Genomic DNA, 22453 nt, shown 5'->3' on the forward strand with positions numbered 1-22453 from the left:
GCAGTGATCTTTTAACTACTTACTTATGAACCTCCTTGAAATCAAAGGAATCTTTCAGCTGATTTAAAATTACTTGAATCAGAAGTCTTAGGTGGAAAAGTCAACAGAGGTATTGTTTCTGTCTCAGAAAAATGTCTCTCGAGATTCTTCATTTGGGTGCATCTCCACTACTTCAAAATGGGACAGAGATACTGTATACAATCAAGAAACATACAGGGACTGAAATGTACAAAATCTGGTTAGCTTAATTATTTTCAGGTAGGACAACCTTGATACTCCTTACAACTCTGGTACATCACAGAGCAAATTCTTCAAGTATTTTCATTGTAGCTTCATACATTTTATGTTAGAGCCTAGTCATTTTAAACTGCCTCATGAAAAAAGGTCCCATACAGAGAGGAGTACACTTGGACTTAGGAGGTAGATGTTAAGGTACTTCTCAGCAGAACACTTAGGTAAAATTATTCCTTTCTTCCTCATTCCTTACTGGGTTTACCTACATATGAACTGTACAGATATCAGGTATTAAATACTACAAATAAATAAATTTAAATGTACCTTAAATAGAAAAGGAAGTGAATCCTCTATGAGCTATCCCTTATCACTGCCATTTTTGTTTTGTCCTTTCTCTCTCTGCCCCTCTTTTTTATAATGCAAGTTGTTAGAGGAGTATGTTTATAAAAGAACAACACATCTTTCAGGAAAATGGTCTAGTTTGTGTCTTTTAAGTTACCCATGCATTTTATTCAGGTTTTTCTTTTTAAGACTCATCCTGATTTAAATTTTTATTATTGTATGAGAAATAGAAGAATGCCAAAATCAGAGTTAACATGGATGAATGGCTATATTTATATGCTGCTAAGGAAACATTTTCCTAGCACTTTGGTAAACAAATCTGTGTATAAAGACAAAAGAGAAAAAATACTAAGTATTAGATAACCTTTTCGGGGCAAAGACTAGTTCATCAAACTGTTCTGTAGCTGAATTTTTTAAATGCTGTTACAGACACGTTAGGCTACTACATTCTTCTCCATGTAATTGCTATTTTTTCTTTCTTAATTTAAGAATAAAGATGTCTGCCCAGGGCTTTATTCAAGTACAAGGATAACCATTGATTTAGGTATTGGACATGGGTCATCTCTTCCCCCCAGGACCGTACCTGCACAGAGGTCTCTTAAGTCCTCGATTTAAGTGGACTATGTACCATATTAAAACCAAAAGCAGGATCTTCTGTTTATAATGGACGCATAGCAGGAATTGTTCCCTTCTCCTCACTCCCTAGTATTACAAGTGAGACATTTGTTTGCTGTGTGAATACTAAGAACTACTATAGCTTGAATTTTTAATCTATTATTACATTCAACTTTCCATTAGTCCTACCTGAACATAGAACCATAGAATCATAGAATCAAAGAATAGTTAGGATTGGAAAGGACCTTAAGATCATCTAGTTCCAACCTCCCTGCCATGGGCAGGGACACCTCGCACTAAACCATGTTGCCCAAGGCTCCGTCCAGCCTGACCTTGAACACTGCCAGAGATGGAGCATTCACAACTTCCTTGGACAACCCATTCCAGTGCTTCACCACCCTCACTGTAAAGAACTTCTTCCTTATATCTAATCTAAACTTCCCCTGTTTAAGCCTGAACCTGTTACCCCTTGTCCTACCACTACAGTCCCTGATGAAGAGTCCCTCCCCAGCATCCTTATAGGCCCCCTTCAGATACTGGAAGGCTGCTAAGAGGTCTCCACACAGCCTTCTTTGCTCCAGGCTGAACAGCCCCAACTCTCTCAGCCTGTCTTCGCACGTGAGGTGCTCCAGCCCTCTTATCATCCTCGTGGCCCTCCTCTGGACTCGCTCCAACAGCTCCATATCCTTTTTATGTTGAGGACACCAGAACCGTACGCAGTACTCCAAGTGAGGTTTCACAAGAGCAGAGTAGAGGGGCACGATCACCTCCATTTTTCTACACCTCTTTCTCCTGCCATTATGTACTTTGCAAAAATGAAAGGAAAAGCGATTCAGCTTCTCACAAAGTCGAAGATCACAGTTTCACCATCTCTTCTAAACTGTAAAGAACTGACAATGGGCACTTTAGTACAGAAACTCCACATTAAAGTGGTGGCAGCTGTTTTAAAATTTTTGCTGTTTTCTTATATGATATCCATTCTGATAGAAGGTGGTATCTCACAGTAACACCTTATCTGAAACTTACTGGAATCTACAGGGATTTTTCCACTGCTTCATTCAATTTTGAATAAGGACACAACAGCATAGTTCAAGAAATACCAAAACCCTACCTCTAGCCAGCATAAAACATACCTAAAGAGAGATCAGATTTTCTAAACAGGGAAAGAATTCTTAATCTGAACCTAAGACCTTTTGAAAGTATTAAGTGGACTTCATCGTGTTGTCCTTCAAAATGAATTCTCAGTGACTGAATTGTCACTTTGCTGTGCTGTTGTATTCTCAAACTGGTCTAATTTTACTGCTTTTAGTTCCAAGAACTATACCAAGCTGGATTCTTCAACATATTTGTACCATTCCTAAAGAAAGAAAAGATAAATGAGTCTTTTGAAGATCACTGAAATTCACATAAACCTGAAACTCATTTCCTATGTGGTGTCACAGTACAAAGGACAGTAACAAAATCCTGTAATATTTCTGCTGTATATTTATCACTGTACGAGAAAAGCTCTTGAGAACTGAGGAAAGATTAAGAGTAATTATACATATAAAGAGATTAGTAAAATTTACAGTGCATTTAAATATAGTGAAGGTGAGCATTACATCTTTGTTCACAGCCCAGGGACGTCAACATAAATCTTGTCACTATCTTCAGCTGGCTTTGGAAGACTGACATGTTAACCACAAGTTTATGTAAAAGAAAGGAAAATTAACCAAATAATAGCTTCTCAGATATCCAGTCAGACTGATCCAGCCACTCACGTAATACTCAGAAGAAGTCACCTTTTCAATTTATTTAACATGAAGTGTCTTATTATTGATTCTTTAGATTATTGCTTTAGAAGAATTACTCCAAGAGTTTGCTTCTTTTTGCCTTCCTTTGAAAGCCTGATATTCTCAAGTGGATAATGGTAATACAGGTGCACAGTGTATTTTTATGCATTTTGCCATTACTGAATTGACTTTTGTAAAGAGCTGGTTTGGGAGCAACTGTTCGTCAGTTTCAAAATGCACAATGTTTATCAGAGATCCTGCTAAAGCTTACTTTTACGCATTTCAAGACACTGGACAGTAGTAATCTCATAAAGGGATCTTCTTGACCCTAATGTTGTCCACAAGTTTTTTAGCTGTATCAATGTGCTATCAAATGGAATTTACAGCTGCTTTGAGTCTGGATGCTTTCAAGGCTAGGTGGTTTGCATTCCTCTTCTCTGGAGCCTTCTGGAAACCCATGTAGTCAACGCTGTTTAACAGCACACACATCTAATCTCATTTAGGCTATTTTTTTGCTAAGTAGCTTTATCTGGTGATCAAGGGTCAAGAGGAAATGCTGACAATTTTCTCAATACTACTCCCATTTTAGAAGGCCTCAGCTTTCCCATGTTTTTTCATGAGCTCTGGCTATGCACTGAATGTCAGGGTCTGGTATGGTTGGCCAGGAATAGATACAGAAAACAAGCCAGGGAAATCCCTATGATTGGTCCAATAGTTGCTGCAGAGAAAGAAATTCAGCAAATTGCTACTTAACTCCATTTATTTTTTATTATTTATTTGTAAGATGGGGATTCTTGGCACTATAGGGTGATCCCTTTTGTCTGACTCTCTCAAGGGATGAGAAGCCTTGCAGAGGGTTTTAGACAGAGTAGAGCATTGGGCAACCACCAGTGGCATGAACCTTAACAACAAATGCCATGTTCTGTGCCTGGGGCAGAGTAATTCTGGGCACAAGTATGGGAGTGGCTGAAGAGCAGCTCTGCAGAACAGAATCTGGGCTGCTGGTTGGCAGTAAGCTCAATTCAATTCAGCAGCCTGCAATCAAGCGGGCAAACTGCATCCTCAGGAGCATCAAACACAGTCAAGAAATTAATTTACAGTACTGATGTGTCTTTGAGAATTTAAATAGAGAAAATGTATCTTCAGATACAGGGGAGACCTTCAAATATAGGTCTTCATATAGAAACCTGAATCTCTATGAGCCATTTTACTAGTATGGCTAAGGATATTCCTTTTTGGAGGTTATCATATGTAAGAAAGTGACAGGCATAGCCATCATATCGTTCTGCTTTTGAAAATCTAGTCTCCTGGTGAAGTACTCATTTACATCTGACTAAATATGGCTTTATATAGGAATACAGAAATATAGAAAACATTAGAGAGACAGTATGAAGCAAAAAGTACTAGGCAAAATAACACGACAAGAGCTGTCCTATACTGCAGTGACATAAGAATTGTAATATGACACAGCTTTTGAAATGTAAAGAGAAAATGTCTCTTCTTTGCACAAAAGAAAAATCCTGACAAGATTTATCTGTTTAACCTGAATATACTGAGGCAGAGAAAAGCACTGACAAAGAGGTGAAGTAACGAGAGTCTAGGAACAAGCAGGTGTGTGATTTGGGCTCCCTTACCTCAGTTATGCATCACATGTTCAGCCCTGACACATGTGCACTAGCTATTTACTCATATTGCTCCAGATGACTCCACCACTTGTTTTCAGGAAAGTAATTTGTTCAGCTCAATTACTGTAGTCAGCCACTAGATAGTTTAAATTACGTATCATCTGTCTCTTGCGCAAAGTTCTCACTTCATTTGTCTCTGATTGTTTCAAATGCCAATTTATCTTACAGAAGAGAACATAAAAGGCATCAGACAGCATTTATCAAATACCACAATTTTTAGGTCTGATGATGTACAAATTGGACTCCCATTTTGAGAGAGGAAGGGTAATCTTGGAGATAAGACTCTGTCCTGTGACTTGGAAGCTCTACATTCATTTCTTGGGCCTAATAATGGCTGATTGTACAGTTTGCATTTCAGAATCTCTGAAGTATCTAAAGCCATAATGCTATTTCAGTTCTTTTAGTTGAAAACTGGTGAAAAGAAAAAGGATCTCAACTGCAAGATTAGAGAGACATACACATTACAGAGCAATTTAGCTTGTGGAAGATCAAATTTTAATGTAGATGAGTAGGTATCATAATAAATAAAGGTGCAGCGACACCACAACAGGCTGGAATTTATTTACCTAGGTAAGATAAGTAGTTTAAGATGGGAATTTTCTTAAAAAGAAAATTGTTGTTGATACAGGCCTATACATCTTTCTGGAAATTTAGTTCATACTATTAAGTTGTACTTATTGTCAGGGCAGAAATAAATTTCTTCACACAAACCACTCCCTTAGATGAATTACTTTGTGCCAATATTTAGATAATTCAGCATTGTAACACATTATCTTTATTCTTGCATGGGAGAATGGGCACACACAATTGTACTTGCTCTCACCACAGAAATGCCAGAAAAGCAATAAACTGTAAGTCTTCTGCTCTCTGGAGGAATTAATTTTCTTGAATCCAGAAGAAAAGAAATATCATAAACTACAAAGTATTTGTTGTCATACTATGAATTTTTCATGCCCTTGGATCACTGACCGTGATGAATCTAGTGGCACAGAACAAGAGATCAATCACTAGCAAGTGCCAGTGGAAGTGAGAAGCACAGCAGACAAAGTGATATCGATGTCAGAAGATCTGTCTGCTCCATAAAGCGCTGACTCATCTTTCACCAAACTCTCTAAGCATGGTGATACCATTTTGAAACTGTTGACTTAACTTGCTCTAGTAAAACTATGAATATCAAGTACCTGTCTGGTAAGAATCCTGTACCTGAATGCAAGCAAACCAAAGTCTTGTTGTCAGCTACCTTCATTCCTACATTTCTGGAAAACTTAGCTGCCTTGTGATTAAAAATATCCCTTACAGTGACGTAGTTTATGATGATGCTTCTAGCTTATGAAATCCTTAAAGGAATTTACAGTAACATACATTTTGTAAAGTATTATTACAAACCTTAGGTACCTACTGTAGACAAAACTAACACTCTCAAAGCAACCGATTCACAGTTTTGTCATGTGTAGAAGTTGAATTGTTTCCATTGGAAAATGGATGAAAAGAAGATTTCAGGAAGACAACAATTGCTTACTGTTTGCCTCACTGAAAATAAAAAAGTCATAAAGCTAATTTGCTTTAATAAAAGTGAAACATACCTGTAAGCTTCACCTCTGGGCATGTTGAAGGCTACTGTATTAGAACAGGGAACTCCAAAGTTAAATTCATCAGTTTGCATGAGCTAAAAGAAATAAGCTCTTTAGACTGGGGGCTAAAAAAGTCTCACATACCCAGTAGATTAAGGTCTGAAGAAGATACACACCACACTGACCACTAGACTACACATCTGCAATTTGAAGGGGAGCATTATAGATGGTTTTAATTTAGTAAAAAGATCTTCAAAACAAATTTAAATGAAGCCATTATATACACCTTATATAAAAAAGAGGAAACATTGATAAATACCGCAATAATAGGAACTGGTACCGAACACCACTATTTATGATGTTCAAGAACGCTCCACATCAACTCCAGCCACACTTACCATCATCTGAATTCTGGCTATTCCCACCCATCCTTTGACAACTAGTTATCCTATATGCCTAATCATCCAGGTTTCTCTCAAACAATGCACCTCACTTCATCAGCTGTATAAAGCACCTCAAGATATAGATTCAGGTAACATTTTCAGAAGCTGAAATTAGGCAAGATGAATTCCAGCACTAGTACCTAAATTTCTTCCTGGATGCTTCTTTGGCAAATCCCAGAGTTGCCTGAATCTTGACTAGTTAATTAGGTGCTTCACATTTACGTCTCTAAGGTTTAAAATAAAATATTATTTGTCTTTTGGAGTTTCAGTGTTGGAGGAATTCTCAGAGAAGCGGAACAATACTGGGCTCTGCTCAAAATAAGGCTAAGCAGCAGCTGGTTGTGCCCAGTAATTAGTAATTCAGTAGATGTAGAGGTAGACATTCACAGTTTCTCTTCTGTTTGATGAAATATAATTTCACTGATTTCACTGATTGCTAAGTTTACCAAAATGTATTATAGATCTCTTTCCTTGAATCATTATGTCTAGCTGTAACATCTTTATAGAATTTATCTTAGTGTTTATCACATTTGTCTTAATTTGCTTATTGAGATGACATGCACTCTAAAGGAATCACTGCATAAAGTTCAAAGAACTTGTCTCTTGGTACTGGTCACAGAACTATGCTGCACATGACGGTCCTTTGTGCCTTAAGTATCTACTGAAATATATCATATGATGGCTTTCAAGAAGTGTTTTGCATTTGAAGATCAGAAAGCTTATTACATACAAAAGAAGACAAATATCTCTGGTCTCGTTTCACATATGGGAAAGAGAGCAGAGAGGTGGGGTGTACACTAGACCACAAAGCACAGAATAAAATATGGAAATCAGAAAATTGGCTAAGAGTCTGTCTTTCAATGCAAGTTTTTGCCATTAGATAACCAGTAGCAACGTAGCCCCATGCTCCAGTGTCAGGGGATTAGGAAATTTAGGCCAGAAAGATGTTTACATTTATTCATGTATTATGTTTCCAATATTCTTCTGACTTCTAGCAGCATATTCATTAGCTGCCACAGTAAGAATGTCAGTGATTTGATTGCTACACATCATGCAGCTTAAATTTCTATTTATTTATAAATAAATTACGAGATCCTTAATCACATAGATTTATGTATTTAAAAACTGAAAATTAGAATCCAGCCGCAAATTTATGGCTGGCTGTGGACTACTAGTTCACTCAAATTTTTTGTGGTTTTTCAGTGCCCAGACCTAACAAACAGATATGCAGTTTTCTAAAATTATGTATGAACCAAGATGTTGAGAGGGGAAACAACACAGAAATACACAGCCCCAATCTACATTCTAACTATTGCATTAGATCAGATGAAATAGCAAAGAAAATAATTTTTATTTTTATTTTTATCTTTATATTTTCAGTGCACTTATGTCTATCAAATTAACATTAGATAAAAGAGGGACAAAACCTGATCTGCCTTTAATAATTGGCACTTCAGTCAGTCTTGTCCACTACATGCTTCAATATTGACTACTCGGATGGGTAAGAACCTCTGGGAACAGCATTCAGAATTGGCCATTCCCTGCCACAGAGAAGATCTAAAGATTTGTCAAGAATCCTGATGAGGCCAAGAAACTACCAGGACTTGAAAAATACTGCCTGGGCATTGAGAACTGCAGCCAGTATCACAGAGACGGTGAGAGCTGCAGTGTGAAGGCAGCACTGCTGTCCTACTCTAGCGTTTGTCCTGCATGGATCTAAATTGCCTGGGAGACTGATGCTGACCCATTACACCCTCTCAGCTGTGCTGCACTGTGTCTGCGTTCTGCATGTGGATGATACTGGCTCAGAGTTACTGAGCTGCAATAGTTTGGCTTCCAAGACTGACTTCCAAATACTGTGCCATAGGGATGTCATGGTTTAAATGTAGCCAGCAGTTAAGTACAACGCAGGTGGAGAATTCACTTTCACTCTAATCCCCCGGTGGAAAGGAGGATCAGGAAAAATGTAAATATCCATAGGTTGAGATAAGAACAGTTTAGTATTGAAAATTACAACTAAACTAACAATAATAATAACGTAATCGCAGAATCACAGACTGGTTTGGGTTGGAAAGAACCTTAAAGCTCATCCAGTTCCAACCCCCTGCCATGGGCAAGGACACCTTCCATTAGACCAGGTTGCTCCAAGCCCTGTCCAACCTGGCCTTGAACACTGCAAGGGATGGGGCAGCCACAGCTTCTCTGGGCAACCTGTGCCAATGCCTCACGACCTTCACATGGAAGGGATAACAATAACAACAGTAATAACAATAAAAGGAAATAGAGAGAGAGGAAGGCATAAACCCTGTCCCTGTGAGGGAGGGGAAAAAAATTAAATAAAACACAAGTGATGCACAATACAATTGCTCACCATCCACCGATACCCAGCTCAACTCAAGCAGCAATCTGCCCTTCATGGTAACTCCCCCCAGTTTATATATCGGGCATGACGTGCTGTGGTATGGAATACCCCTTTGGCTAGCTTGGGTCAGGTGTCCTGTCTCTGCTTCCTCCCGGTTTCTTGTGCCCCTCCTCAGTGGCAGAGCAAGAGAGACTGGTAAGTCCTTGATTGGAGTAAGTGCTACTTTTCTCTCCTTCCTGTAGGAGAGAGGAGCCAGCAAGTGGCTGAATGGGTGTTTGGGTGTTGGCTGGGGTCAGACCACCATAACTGCTTACCCAAAGACTTATGTCTTAAGCTTCAGAAACTTTTGTATAACCCAGGAACGTTTATCCTGTTAGCTATTCTCTTCCATAATATATCAAACTCGAAACATGCTTGATGTTCTTTGTCCTCTGAATTATAAATTCTGTTATAATATTTGCTGGACACAAGACTATTTGATATTATGAAACCTACATAAATTATTGGAGTAATTCTTATATATTTCTCCGTATCTGTTCTGTCCCATTTAACCATGCACTGCTTTGGCCATTTTAATACAGACATTTGAGTGGGTAGAGCAGGGAAGAGGGGTCAAGGCATTCTACGGTCATTTCAAAGAGATAGTCAGGAACAAATGCAGATTTATTTCTTCAGCTGCATAATTTTTCTCTGTTTCTCTCCCCTCTCTACATACTCCAGTGTGAATGGCTTCTCCATTAAGAATCATTCATTGGATGGAACTCTCAGCACAGGAAAAAAAAAGCTGTGTTCTTTCTGCTCTACTGCTAAGGTCAAGCAAAGAGCCTGCATTAAGCTGCCAGTTTTCTTTGTGATATGTGAGGCAGCACAGAACACAAATTGCATTTCTATTATCTCTTCAGCTCTTCTTTTAAATATCACAATACCGGCAGTAATCACTGAGCTGAACAGATATAACACAGAAGGCACTGAGGGAACAAACAAGGCCCATCCTATCTTGGTTTTCCAGTGCTAAAGTAAACAAATATGTATTTGGTTATCAGTTTTGCTAGAGATGGTTCTGAAGATCAGTAAGTTTTTAACACTATGCCATTGCAAGAAACTCATCACATATTAAACATCCTGAAATTAATGTAAATATAGAAATAAATGAGAAAAATATAAAAAAACCCAAATGGAAACAGAAAAACTGTTTCACAATAAATTATCAATCCAAGCCCTTCAACACTGCCATATTCCTGGTAAACTATTTATTAGCAGGAAATACACTTAAAGTAAGTTTGTGAGAAAGATAAAAAGAATTTTGAAAGATAGCATGGGGCCCACACACTGTACTAACATAAACAGGTGGTATTTTACATTGCACACATCCCTCATAAATTCTACCATATGCTTGAAGAGAGAGCCTGCAAGAAAAAAGAGAGAAAAGTGGGAAGAAGGAATTAGAACTGAGAATCAAGTAATTTTATTGCCAAACTGCTAATGATTTTTTAGCAACCTGTTATGCACTAAACCTGAAAAGAATTATTCATTGTATTTGTCCTCTGCATTGAACTTGAACAGTGAGCCAGGGAAACCTTTGATTCCCTCAGGAACTTTCATCACAGTGCAAGCTGGTATTCTGTCTACCTAGGTCATTTCCTGAGCAATCACATCTACTACAGCCTATCTAATCTGTTCCCAATCCACATCCTGCTATTTGTTGTGACTAAATTAACATCAGTGGTGCCAAATATATTCCCATGAGTTCCAACCCTGTAAAGTATTCACTGCCTACAATTTGTAATGACTTCATTTGAGATATTCAGAGTCAGGAAGGGAACAGTTAAAAGTGTCTTGGAACAAAAATTCTAATTTCTGCATTTTTCTTGCTTATAGAGAAGCAGAAATATACTTCAGTCACAAGCTTATTCATGTCTTTGAATCACACCACCCTAAATTATCCCAACATACAAAACTGACCTAACCAATATCTGAAACTTAATATACTAATACTCTTCCAGTAGGTACAGTGATGCTTTAGAAACATATGATGTAGCTTTGCAAATCAGTTTGATCCATAGCTCTTTGGCTTTCAATCACCAAATAATTCTGTTCTTTAAATGCACTGTCACTGTCAATCAGTAGAAGTGGTTATCTCACTGGGTTTTGCAGCACTTTCTATAATTCTCTGAATAACATGTTGGCACTAGCAACTATTTTCTCTTAAGTGTGTGTTACTTTACATTTAAATAAGTCTTACATGGCCGTGTTTCAACAATGTGTATTTAAATCTGTTTATAGTCAGTGACATTTTGTTTTGGTTTTTCCTCCTACAGCCATTTGTCCACATTTGATTATAGGGAGGTAGCTGTTTATTTATAGGCAACTGTGATGAGCAGTAAAAGTTAGGGAATGAGAGTGAAGGTAATAGCTGGGTCACAAAGAATAAGAGAAAACAGATAGAAATAAAAATATTTTTGTTTTGCATCTTGACATTTTTCCCAGATTGAGCAAAAACAGAACTCTTTTTTTTTTTCCTTATACTGAGTGAAATATTTCTCTAGTACCACTGTGATTGATTATTTTATTTGAGATTTTGGGGTGTGGATGGATCTAATTGTTCAAATTTTGACAAATGCTGAGACTCCCACTGATTTCATGAGGTGCTAGATGTTGTTAAGGCAGAGGCCTACAAACTCCTCTGAGTTCTGGAAGATTGTCAGAACACCACAGAGGAGAAGCACCGCTTTGCCTAGCACCCCATAAATTTACGTTAATGTTAGATTTACAGAGCCTTGTGTATAGCTGAGCAAGCTTTTACAGCACATGAGGTGCTGGGAAAAAAGAGTCAAGAAGATTTGTGCTGCTGTCTCTCCAGCGTCCTATTCTAGAAAGCCAGTGGGTGAGAATCATAGAATAATAAGGCACAGAGGCAGCAGAAAGATGTGCTAACATCACCTCTGTATACTTTTTGGTCACTAGAACCTGCAGAAGATTTTGAAGTATAACCATGGCCCAATAGCATCTAGTAGCATAAGCACAATGAAAATGTGCTCTTTGAGATATGAACTGCTACCCATCCTTTTACTCCCTTACCATTGCTTTTACTCATTTTTGTCTAGGTTTTATGTTTTCTCAGTCTTTTTCCTAAGCCTCTTTTTTTCTTCTGATTTCGTGTTCTCAGCTCTTTGTTGTCCACCTCTGTTACACTTCCCACTCCCACCGCTCCATTTGTTTCTTCTGTATCTTCTGGTTTGCTTTTTTCTGAAACATTTCTCCACCCTCAAATATCACAGCCAATTGTCATTTTGAGCATTTAATCTAAAAAAAAAAAAATGGAAGCTTATGATTTGCTACTGCTTGCTGTGTCAGACATTTCATAACTTCGAAGCATCTTGGTCAATTTTCATGGAGGAAAGATTTTTTAAAATGGGTCTTTTGGCTTCCATTGTAAAAACACATCAGTTAACAGATTACCTACTGAGACAGAGACTATGATGCAAATTCACAGCTATCATTAGACACTGGAAAATCCATTGAAACTGCTGTAAGTGAAAGAAAAGCATAGGAAACCAGGTTTCAGGAGTTCATAGGGGGCTACATGATGACTATGATAGATTGCTCTTTCTTCTTCTCTATGCCCAGTAGAGAAATAAAGTGTCTCTAGAGCATATCTACAAACATAAGGAGACCTCTGGCTGTATGCATTGGCAGATATCGTACAAAGCAGACCTCTGGTATACTGTGTGTGATGCGTGAACAGATGACCCTGTCACCCAGTAAGATTATTCACTGTGTAGAAAATGTCTGCTTATTACTTTTTATTCAAATTAAGAAAGGAACATAATTTCTATTTAAGAAAGTTCCAGACAAGATTTTAGAGAAGGGAACACTTTACAGCCTGCATGGCATTCTGGTACATTTAGAAAGGTAGAAGTCTGTTGATTTGAAACTACTGAGGATTTGACAATACTTGGTTTTGGTTTTGAACATTCTGAGCAAAAATCTGAAACAATGGTACATATTTTTCAAGCTGCTAAAGAGACGTTTCTGTAAAGACGCTGCAAATCCTGTTCAGAAAGCAATAGTTCAGTTTAACACAACAAGCTGTCATGCAGGTAGTAGGCTGGCAAAGTTACTGAAGGAATCACAGAATCTGACAGAGAGTGTGAAATTCAGCTAGGGTTCCTTTATTTTGTGCACGTGAAAATGAACAAGAACTACAGAATTAGAAAATGCATAGCACTTCAGTGAGATTGCAAGGAAAGAAATTAAACAGCTCTTCTCATAACTGCAGTCAGTGTAAGCTGAAGAAACGCATGCATTGGTCTCTCAGCAGATTACAGCTTTTACTTTGCAAAATCTTGTGAAATTAATTTTTAAAACTTATAGCAATTTGTGGGTCCACCTTTGGGTCCCCTGAAATAACTAGTTTAGATCTTGGGTTTTATCTGGATGAAAAGCTAAACCACCACTTTACAACAGGTAAATGAGTTGAAAACATACCTCTTTTGGAGGCCAGAATCACAACAATTGCCCAACTTGGCAACCTCTAAGATAGTCTTGTGTGCACACAGAGACACGCACACACGTTTCTTTTGGGTATTCTTCACACAACTTGAAACAAAGCGGTTCTAGCCAGTGTCTCTACTGGGATTCAGTTAGCGACAGGTAATGCATTAGCAAATCACTATAACTTGCAGCAAAGTGCCTTTCGAAGACAGCAAGACCTCTGAACTGGGGATCCTGCCCAATGTTTCGGTAACATTCGGTACCTGTCAGTGGAGCTGTGTGAGCATAATGAGTCTTCTAGCCTCTAGGAAAGTAAATGAGAAAGGCTTGCAGGCATAAAGGGAGACTAATTAAAGTCAATGAACAAATTAAAAGTGGAAGAGGATTACCAGAGGAAATGGAAGGAAGTAAAATGGAAAGTATGGAAGGCGAAGAGATGAAAGCAGCAGCAGAAGTGTGTGTGTGGGGAATCTTCCTAATTGTGCTTTCAAGAATGTCCCTAATGGATTTAATCTTGTCCAAATTCTAGCAGATAGCATGTGCTGAAAATGCTGCAGATGGCTCAGCTCAGCAGCATGATGGCTTGGAATGCAAACAGTTCCTGTGGCTGCCTCAACAGATTGTTTACGGCAAAGATACTGACAGTGCCCAGTCATTGTCATGAAACAGTGCTTGTTCCCTTATTTGAGACTTCAATCTGGGCATTTCGAATGGCAGATTTGTGTGTGGTTGCAAGCAGGAGGGTCCCTGATAGTTCAATTCCTGTTGCTGAGGAACAGCCTAGGTGTTCTGACTCTTAATAACAAGCAATATGAATGGGAAAAGCTGAGCCATATACATCTCAGTGAAGTCTCTATGTAAGTGAAGCCCTCTTGCAGTAAGTCACACCATGAAAAGCAGTTTCACTGATATAACCTTCCATGATTTCAGATCTCTTCGCATCATTGTTTACACAAAAGTTTTAAAAGGAGGTCCCAAAACAGTAAATCCCATTTCCATCAGCAGAACAGAGAATAGTTTTTTTGCAAGTGGTGAGCTAACATATCTACTGACCTTCCATCTGCACCACTACCCAACATATACATTAGGTGGCCATTATTGTTAGGGTGCCACCTTGTCATGTTTCCAGTTATACAGAAGCCTTTATTCTCTAAAGGATGTAATTTAGCATGAGACAACATAAATGACTTTTTCTGGTACACAACAGACAAGCCCATTCATGAGACCAGCCCTAAGATCTCTTTTAAGCAGTCTGAACAAAAAGAAAGATTACACACATTATTAATGTCACTTCAGCCACAAGTCCTGGTGACTTTTAACACATTTCTCAATTTTGAGGATGACAGCATTACTTTTCTATTAGGGAGTTGGAAGACTGTAACTGCTTTTTCTGTTCAGGAATATTTGCTCATTAATGCTTAATCTCTATAATGTAGTCTTCTATCTTAAAGCCAATTAGATTAATACAACTTTCACCAACTTGTTCCTTTCAAAGACTATTCCACAATCTGTTCTGTCTTGCTTTTGGACAAATGGTTAAGGGTATGTACTGCTCTTGTTGACCAAAGGTCTGAAGATCTCAGACAGCTGTAATTATACATGTTTTAAATGTGATTTTACCACTTCAATGATTACTCTCTATTAAGCATTTTGGTCGCTTTCCTCCTCAAATTTTGGAAAACATGTCTTCCTATCCTGATATTCATTACCTTCAAATACGGTGAATTTGCTGAAGTGGCACAGACTGTGAACATCCCATTTACTAGCCTTTTCCAAGTGGATGTTCATCATCTGGATATTATGGTGGGAGAAGCTGGATAGATCACACTTTTACATTAAATCTATGTATATATATGCAAGATTCATGATAAAGAGTCATGGACTACTGGTTGACAGAGCTATTTGAATATAGTTGTGGTCATTTGTCATCATAAATCATACTGAGTCAGCCCTTTTATCCTCTCTGTTGGTCTTCTCAGAACTCTCTCCTATTAGATGGCTTCTGGTGTTGAAGAAACCAGAACTGCAGACAGCTTTCTCAGTAGCCAATTGCTATCTCACACGTAGAAACCATCCTATTAAATGCAGGAGCCGTAATTGAATCCCCCACCCCTCCAGCCATTAAATTATGTGATCTAGCAAAATAATGAACACATTTTTAACTCATTTCCCCAAGGCAAATAATTCTGGCCCCAAGGTCTGCCCATAGTCAAGAAAATTAATGAAGAAGCAATGCATTTAATCCTTTCAAGTGGATAACAAACACACTGAAGATAAATGAGAAATATTGAATACGGGTCCAGAATTATTTGAATCATCAACTTCAGTGGTCACAACCCAGCAAAATACTTCCAAAATAGGATATCAGATATAGAAATGCAGAATTCAGGTCATCAGTAGAGATGTGATAGCTTAGGTGGCTGCACTAGGAGAATGAGCAAGTACCTTAAGGGTTAGTTTGGATATTTCTCTCTATGTGACCTCTGTGAACTATACCTGAACAAAAGAATTCATTATTCTCAGAGGAACAAAAAGGACTGCCAAGAGGAAACCAGTAAGCAATCTTGCTTTTAGTAAGACCACTGATAGAACAGAATGTGAATTTTTGGAACTCATACTCAGAAAATGATGTGGAAATACTAGGGCATTCAAATTAAGAATACAAAATGCTCTGAGCAGGAAAATAAACTTCCACAAGTGAGGTTTCAGATGCTCAATGTATTGAAGAGAAATAAGATCAAGGTCTGAACTAAACATTGTCCATAGCTGTTAACTTACAGAAAAATAAGAGAATAGAGAGGTTTTCAAAATTGTTAACAAAGAAGTGATAAGATAAAATGGCTAGAAGTTGTAATTACACACAGTCGAGCTTGAAACAAATTCAGTAACCTATCTGTGAAGTTAACTGAAAAATAAGAACAGTTTTGTTATCAAAGGTCACAAATACATTACAAATACATTGTTCAGCCTGGAGAACAGAAAGCTTCAGGAAGATCTTATTGTGGCCTTTCAGTTCTTAAAAGGGGCCTGTGAGAAAGATAACGAATGACTTTTTACAAGGGCCTGTTGTAACAGGATGAGGTGTAATGATTTTAAACTAAAAAACAGGAGATTCAGGCTGAATGCGAGGAAAAGATTCTTTACAATGAAGGTGGCAGAACATCAGAACAGACTACCCAGAAAGGCAGTGGATGCCCATCCCTGGAGATGTTCAAGGCCAGGCTGGACACAGTTCTGGGCAACCTGATCTAGTTGAAGGTGTCCCTGCTCATTGCAAAGGGATTGAACAAGGTGACCTTTGAAGGTCCCTTCCAGCCCAAACATCGGAACTCTGCATTTATAAAGTCCTCAGTACGTAATCTGGTTTATGGGAAAACACAGAATCTGCCTGTGCCCAAAGATGTGTTTCTGTAGAAATATGACATTTGTACAACGTTGGCAAAAAAAAAAAATAAATAAAAAAAATAAAAAGTGGTGGCAATCAATAGAGTGAGCATTCGTCCCCTGACCAAACCAGCCTGAGAAATACAGTTCTCTTCTCCACAATACTCTTCCTCTAACAACCCTAAGAGAATCTATTCCTGATTTATTTTTTCAGATTGAAGCCTGGAAATATGTACTAATGTTTTCTAAACCTGTATATTAAAACTATAAGTACGTTAGTTTTACAAAAATCATGGGGTAAGTGTTTGACAATCACTTCAATATTTTTAGGGTGGCAACAAATAAACTGGCAATCAAACCAGTCTGAAAAATAAATCTTGAAAAACACACATTTCCTCTAAGACAAAAATCAACTTACTAGCAACAAATATTTATTAATTTTTGACATTTTAGTAATTCCTCTCCTTTCTGAAATGCAACAGGTGGCATGAAATTCACTTTGTGTCTATGATATACCCATTCTATGGCTAACCTAGCCATAGAATGTAATTCCATTTACCAGGAACAGTAGATCATCTTCACCCCTAAACAAATTTAATTGAACTAACATTAGGGGGGAAAAAAAACAAACAATGAAACAAGAATAACATTTTCATTTGGCCAAGAAGAGGTAGATTACAGTGCAATCTGTTCAGCATTTGAAGGATGCCTAGGTAGTAACAATTTTTAATTAAACAGACAGTATCTGGTTTTATTCAGTTGTACAGGTACATCAATTTATTCCTTTTGGTAGCCACTGTGCAACCCCTCAGCTAATTATTGATAATGTTTTGCAGAATATGCAGCAGTTAATTATTCTTATTAGTGTAATTAGTTTGCTAAATATAAGCCGGCAATGCATGGTCTCAGGATTTAGAGGGTCTTTTGCACGTATTTTTTGTAACACTGAAAAATAGAGCTAAACCCAGAGGTCTAAGCTGCAACATACTAGCGACCATGGGATTGCTCAGTTAACTGTCCAGATGCAGGTCTCTGAAGGCATTTATAAGCAAAACCTATCTCAAAACCAGTAAGACTCTTAGGGTCTAAACCCTATCTCAGGCAACTTGAAGTAGGTTTGAACAGTCCTGTCCGAGTACCTGAAACTTCTGAGCTGATCTGAAACTTCCCATTGAACCAAAGACTGAATGTAAATTTTTTTTATTTTTTTTTCTTTTTAATTGAAACTTAACTATCATTAGAAATGTGTAATTCCAGTTTGGACTATATTCAAATGAGAGTCAGTAAAAATTTACTGTTAAGTCATTTCAGTTTAATTCCTGGTTCTAGCCTAATTTTAGCCTGAACTTACAGCAGAGTGTATAGCTCTTCTTGATGTCCTCAACATAAAACAGACATGGAGCTGTTGGAGCGAGTCCAGAGGAGGGCCACGAGGATAATAAGAGGGCTAAAGCACCTCCCATATAAAGACAGGCTGAGAAAGTTGGGGCTGTTCAGCCTGGAGAAGAGAAGGCTGCATGGAGACCTCTTAGCAGCCTTCCAGTATCTGAAGGGGGTCTATAAGGATGCTGGGGAGGGACTCTTCCTCAGGGACTGTAGTGGTAGAACAAGGGGTAAAGGCTTCAAACTTAAACAGGGGAAGTTTAGATTAGATATAAGGAAGAAGTTCTTTACAGTGAGGGTGGTGAAGCACTGGAATGGGTTGTCCAAGGAAGTTGTGAATGCTCCATCTCTGGCAGTGTTCAAGGTCAGGCTGGACGGAGCCTTGGGCAACATGGTTTAGTGCGAGGTGTCCCTGCCCATGGCAGGGGGGTTGGAACTAGATGATCTTAAGGTCCTTTCCAACCCTAACTATTCTTTGATTCTATGATTCTATGTCTGACACAATCTACACAAAGTAATAAATCAGCATATTGCCCTGCAAACAAAAATAGTTCTATTTTCAGAAGTCTTACAAGGGATAACTCATTTTAAGGAATCTATAAGCTATAATTACAGAAATCAATTGCTAGGAATACATATAGCTTTGTACATTTAGTTAAACTGAACTCTGGTTTTGGGGTGGTGCTTTTTCCCCCTATCAAATAGTGGCAGAGATTTCTCTTTGTTTCTGCCACTGATTATGAATATGAGGACCCTAAAGTAACAATTTTTAAACTATCTGCAGTTTAAACATCATTACTGTGAATGTGGTGGGCGGGATGTGCTGACTGTATCTTCTATTAGCAATTCTTACGACATTTCTACTACGCTGAATAGTCCAAATAACAGAAGGTTGGCTGTCCTCCTGCCATCTCAGAGAACAGAACTCAAGAGACGAACCTGACACCAAAGGCAAATATTCTACAAACACCATCAAAAGAACATCCATTGCTGATGTCCTCCTCCTCATTCCTCCCTGTCCACATGTATAACTTAGGCCCTTGTAACGAGCACATAATTTTGAGTGCAAAGACCTCCATGCATACAGCATGAAGTGGCACAGTAAGAGAGCACAAGAGGGTGGGAAACAGAAGATCAAAATGCCCAGGGAATCTCTAAAAGTGAGCTATGTCCAAGGGCAAAAGAAATATTTTAACATTTCCTAAGGAAAATTCTTTCCAAATCTGAATTATTTAATATTGAACAAGATGAGGAAGGGAAATTTTTTTACCAGAAAGAGGTTTCCCACTCAGCAACTTACCACAGCTGTTAAGGCTTTTATCATGACTTAAAAAGCAAAGAAAGTGGGAAAAGAAGGGGAAAGAAGCCAGGATATTATCAATATATCATCATATATATCACTTATCTGTCAAAGTATAAACTGGTAACTGAACTTCTGGTTTTTTAATCTCTGATCTTTATTCTACAGAATACTTTCTATTCTGAAATTTTTTTAATGTTTAAATTCATGACTAACTCAACAGAGTGAATCTAGGCCATCAGGGGAAAGCAGAGCTCATCTTGGAGAATGAAAGTAGTCACTCAGGCCTTTTTCTGCTTTTAATCAAGTGTAAATTAATCCTGCCTATACAACAGTCAGAATAAATTAATGATTTATGGATTGACATCAATTTTTCTTTATCTCTAACAGAATTCTATCAATTGGACTATCTCTCATGATTCTACCAAAATATTTCATGTCCTTTCCATGCTGGAAGTTCATAGCCAGTAAATTATGAATGGCCCATCTCCCTTCTTCTGGATTTTTAATTCTCAGTTGCCGTTTTTTTCCCAGAAACTTCACTTTTGCGAAAACAACAGGTTTTCACATTCCCTTTGAATGTCCTACCTATCCACTTTGTCCTATTTTCACTTCTCTAGTCCACAGAGACACCCAATTGTTGCAGACTTACATGGTCCTCAGCTTTAGAGGTGTATCATTTACTTGTATTACAGATTTTAAGGCTTTCTTCTCATGAAATAAACAGCTTACATTTTTTAACAAAAAGATCTGAATAAACATCATTTGTGCTTTAAAACTCTTATCTAACAGTAAATAGGAACTCTAAAAATTCCTCAGTGCATATATAAAATTTCACTTTTATGATTCAGTTATACTATGATTATGGTATAATTTGTAGTATCTGTTGTTTTGGTGAGTGAGTCTTCAAAATTACATTGTTCTTACGATAATATGCTTAGGAAAAATATCTGCCATCTTTTAGATGCACTCGGGGGAATAAAAAAAAAAAAAAAAAAGAAAAAAAAGAAAGTGACATTTTACTGAAAGTTCCAGCTGACACATCCTGCATACCTGCTTTACCATTGAAAATTGCAGAAAGTTACTCTGAGGTAACCAGTGTTTTCTTCTTTCTCATTTAATATAGTGATTGTAGCATAACATCTGGGCAAGAATTGTTTGCTTAGTTAAACAATACTGATGGGAGATAGCTTTTACTGACAGATGTGCCACTGAAGTTGAAGCCAAATATAACAAGAAAACAGATACAGAGAGGAAATTATATCCACTCTGAATAATTAATTTTTTTCTGCATCTATACCTTGTCTTGCTGCTTGAATGGGAAATAAACTTGTTTGATCTATGCAATTATTACAGTTCAGTTTCACAGCTTATTTATCCTGTGATTTCTTTGAAATCTAGCCCGGATATACTGTATTATCCTTTTTCTGTTGTGTGTTTTCTTCTTCTCTTTTTCTTTTGAATTTACACAAGATGTAATCAAATGCTTGTTGTGTGGCCAGCTCAATACACTGGCTTCTGAGACAAACACTGCACGTTCAGCAAAGTCTTTTTAAGAGCAGAGAATGCTAGTGTCAGTGAGAATAAATCAAATTTGATAATATCTAGGAAAAAGAAAATATTTCTGGAGAAAATAATGACTCCTCTGAAGAGATACCATTGTCAGACACCAGCATATCTTGCCAGTGCTGGATGGTGATATTAAAATATGCTGCAAATCTACCTTATCACCTGGAGTGAGACTCAGACATGCATTCTGTAACTGCCCAGGAAGGAGAGGAGACTAACACCAGCTAAGCCATAATGACACTCAGTAAGAAACGCAAAAGGAGATGTGGGGAAGGAAACAGAGTCACTGTATGCATCCCCCCTTCTTTGCACTGTTCAGCTGACTTTGCAGTTAGTTTCTTTCTGCCTGAGCACAGCGACCGGCAGGCCAACAAGTTACATCCACACTGTTCATCACAACATCACCCCTCACCAAGTGTTAGAGGGACATGACTGCTTGCTGCTAAACTAACAGCAGCAAGCTCCTCAGTGGAGTCAAGGTTAGTTTTACAGAACCATCCAATTAAAAAGGCTTATAACATTTCAGTCTGCAACAAATTAAGCTGACTCACTGCCCCAGTCATGAACTATTATAAAACTGGTCTTTTATCCAAGCCATGTGCAAGAGCAAGAGGAATGAGAACCTTCATTAAACAATGTCCTTGCTCTGTGAACTTTAGACTCCCAATTCACCCCTTCTCCCCAAACATGTTGTTGCTGAAACTTACCGCTTTTGCCAACTCCCCCTGCTCCTAGCATCACCACCTTGTACTCTCTGGAGCCTGCTGAAGAATTGCTGGAGGAGCTGATCATTTCGTTTTCTAGCTCCATCTTGCACGAGGCAGAAGAAGGGAGCAAAAGGGAAAAAAAAGCAGCTGGCAGGTGCTTTCTCTGATCTTAAACAACTATAAAAGCTGTGCTGGGAGGGAAAAAAAAAGGAGGCAGAAAGGAAAGGTATAATGCAAGAGGTAGGATTTATCAGCCTTGCACTCGCTGCTGTGCCTGTGTAGCTGGAGAAGGTCTCATAGCAACCACTTTAACAGCTTCCAATAAAAATCTCTCTCTGCCCCCTCCCAGCTCCGTATCATTCTCTCTGTTTCTCTTCCTGGACAGAAGCAGTTTTGTGAGGCTCAAGAGCCCTGGTACCTCTGGGTGTTGTTGTGTCCTTGGAATCAAATTGAGCAGACCCTCCAGGAAAAGAAAATGGATCAAATTCCTTAATTATGATGCTTGTTATTCCATGTAGCACTTGCTCGAATCTTAAACAATAACAAAACAGACCAGGCAACCTTCCTGTCACCTTGGAGTTTAATATTTGTG

At 38.1% G+C, this 22453-nt stretch overlaps 1 protein-coding gene across 1 annotated transcript in view; it reads right to left on the reverse strand.

The window, feature by feature from the left end:
• Nucleotides 1-22177, reverse strand: part of RIT2 (Ras like without CAAX 2) — a 171527-nt gene extending 149350 nt beyond the window's left edge. Inside the window, exon 1 of the mRNA XM_030512920.1 lies at nt 21862-22177. Coding sequence (XP_030368780.1) covers nt 21862-21964 — 103 coding nt within the window. The 5' untranslated portion in view covers nt 21965-22177. The remainder of the gene's footprint in view (nt 1-21861) is intronic.
• Between the last annotated feature and the right edge of the window lie 276 nt (nt 22178-22453).

Source organism: Strigops habroptila, chromosome Z, assembly GCF_004027225.2.
Source record: "Strigops habroptila isolate Jane chromosome Z, bStrHab1.2.pri, whole genome shotgun sequence".
Classification (NCBI taxonomy): Eukaryota; Metazoa; Chordata; class Aves; order Psittaciformes; family Psittacidae; genus Strigops; species Strigops habroptila.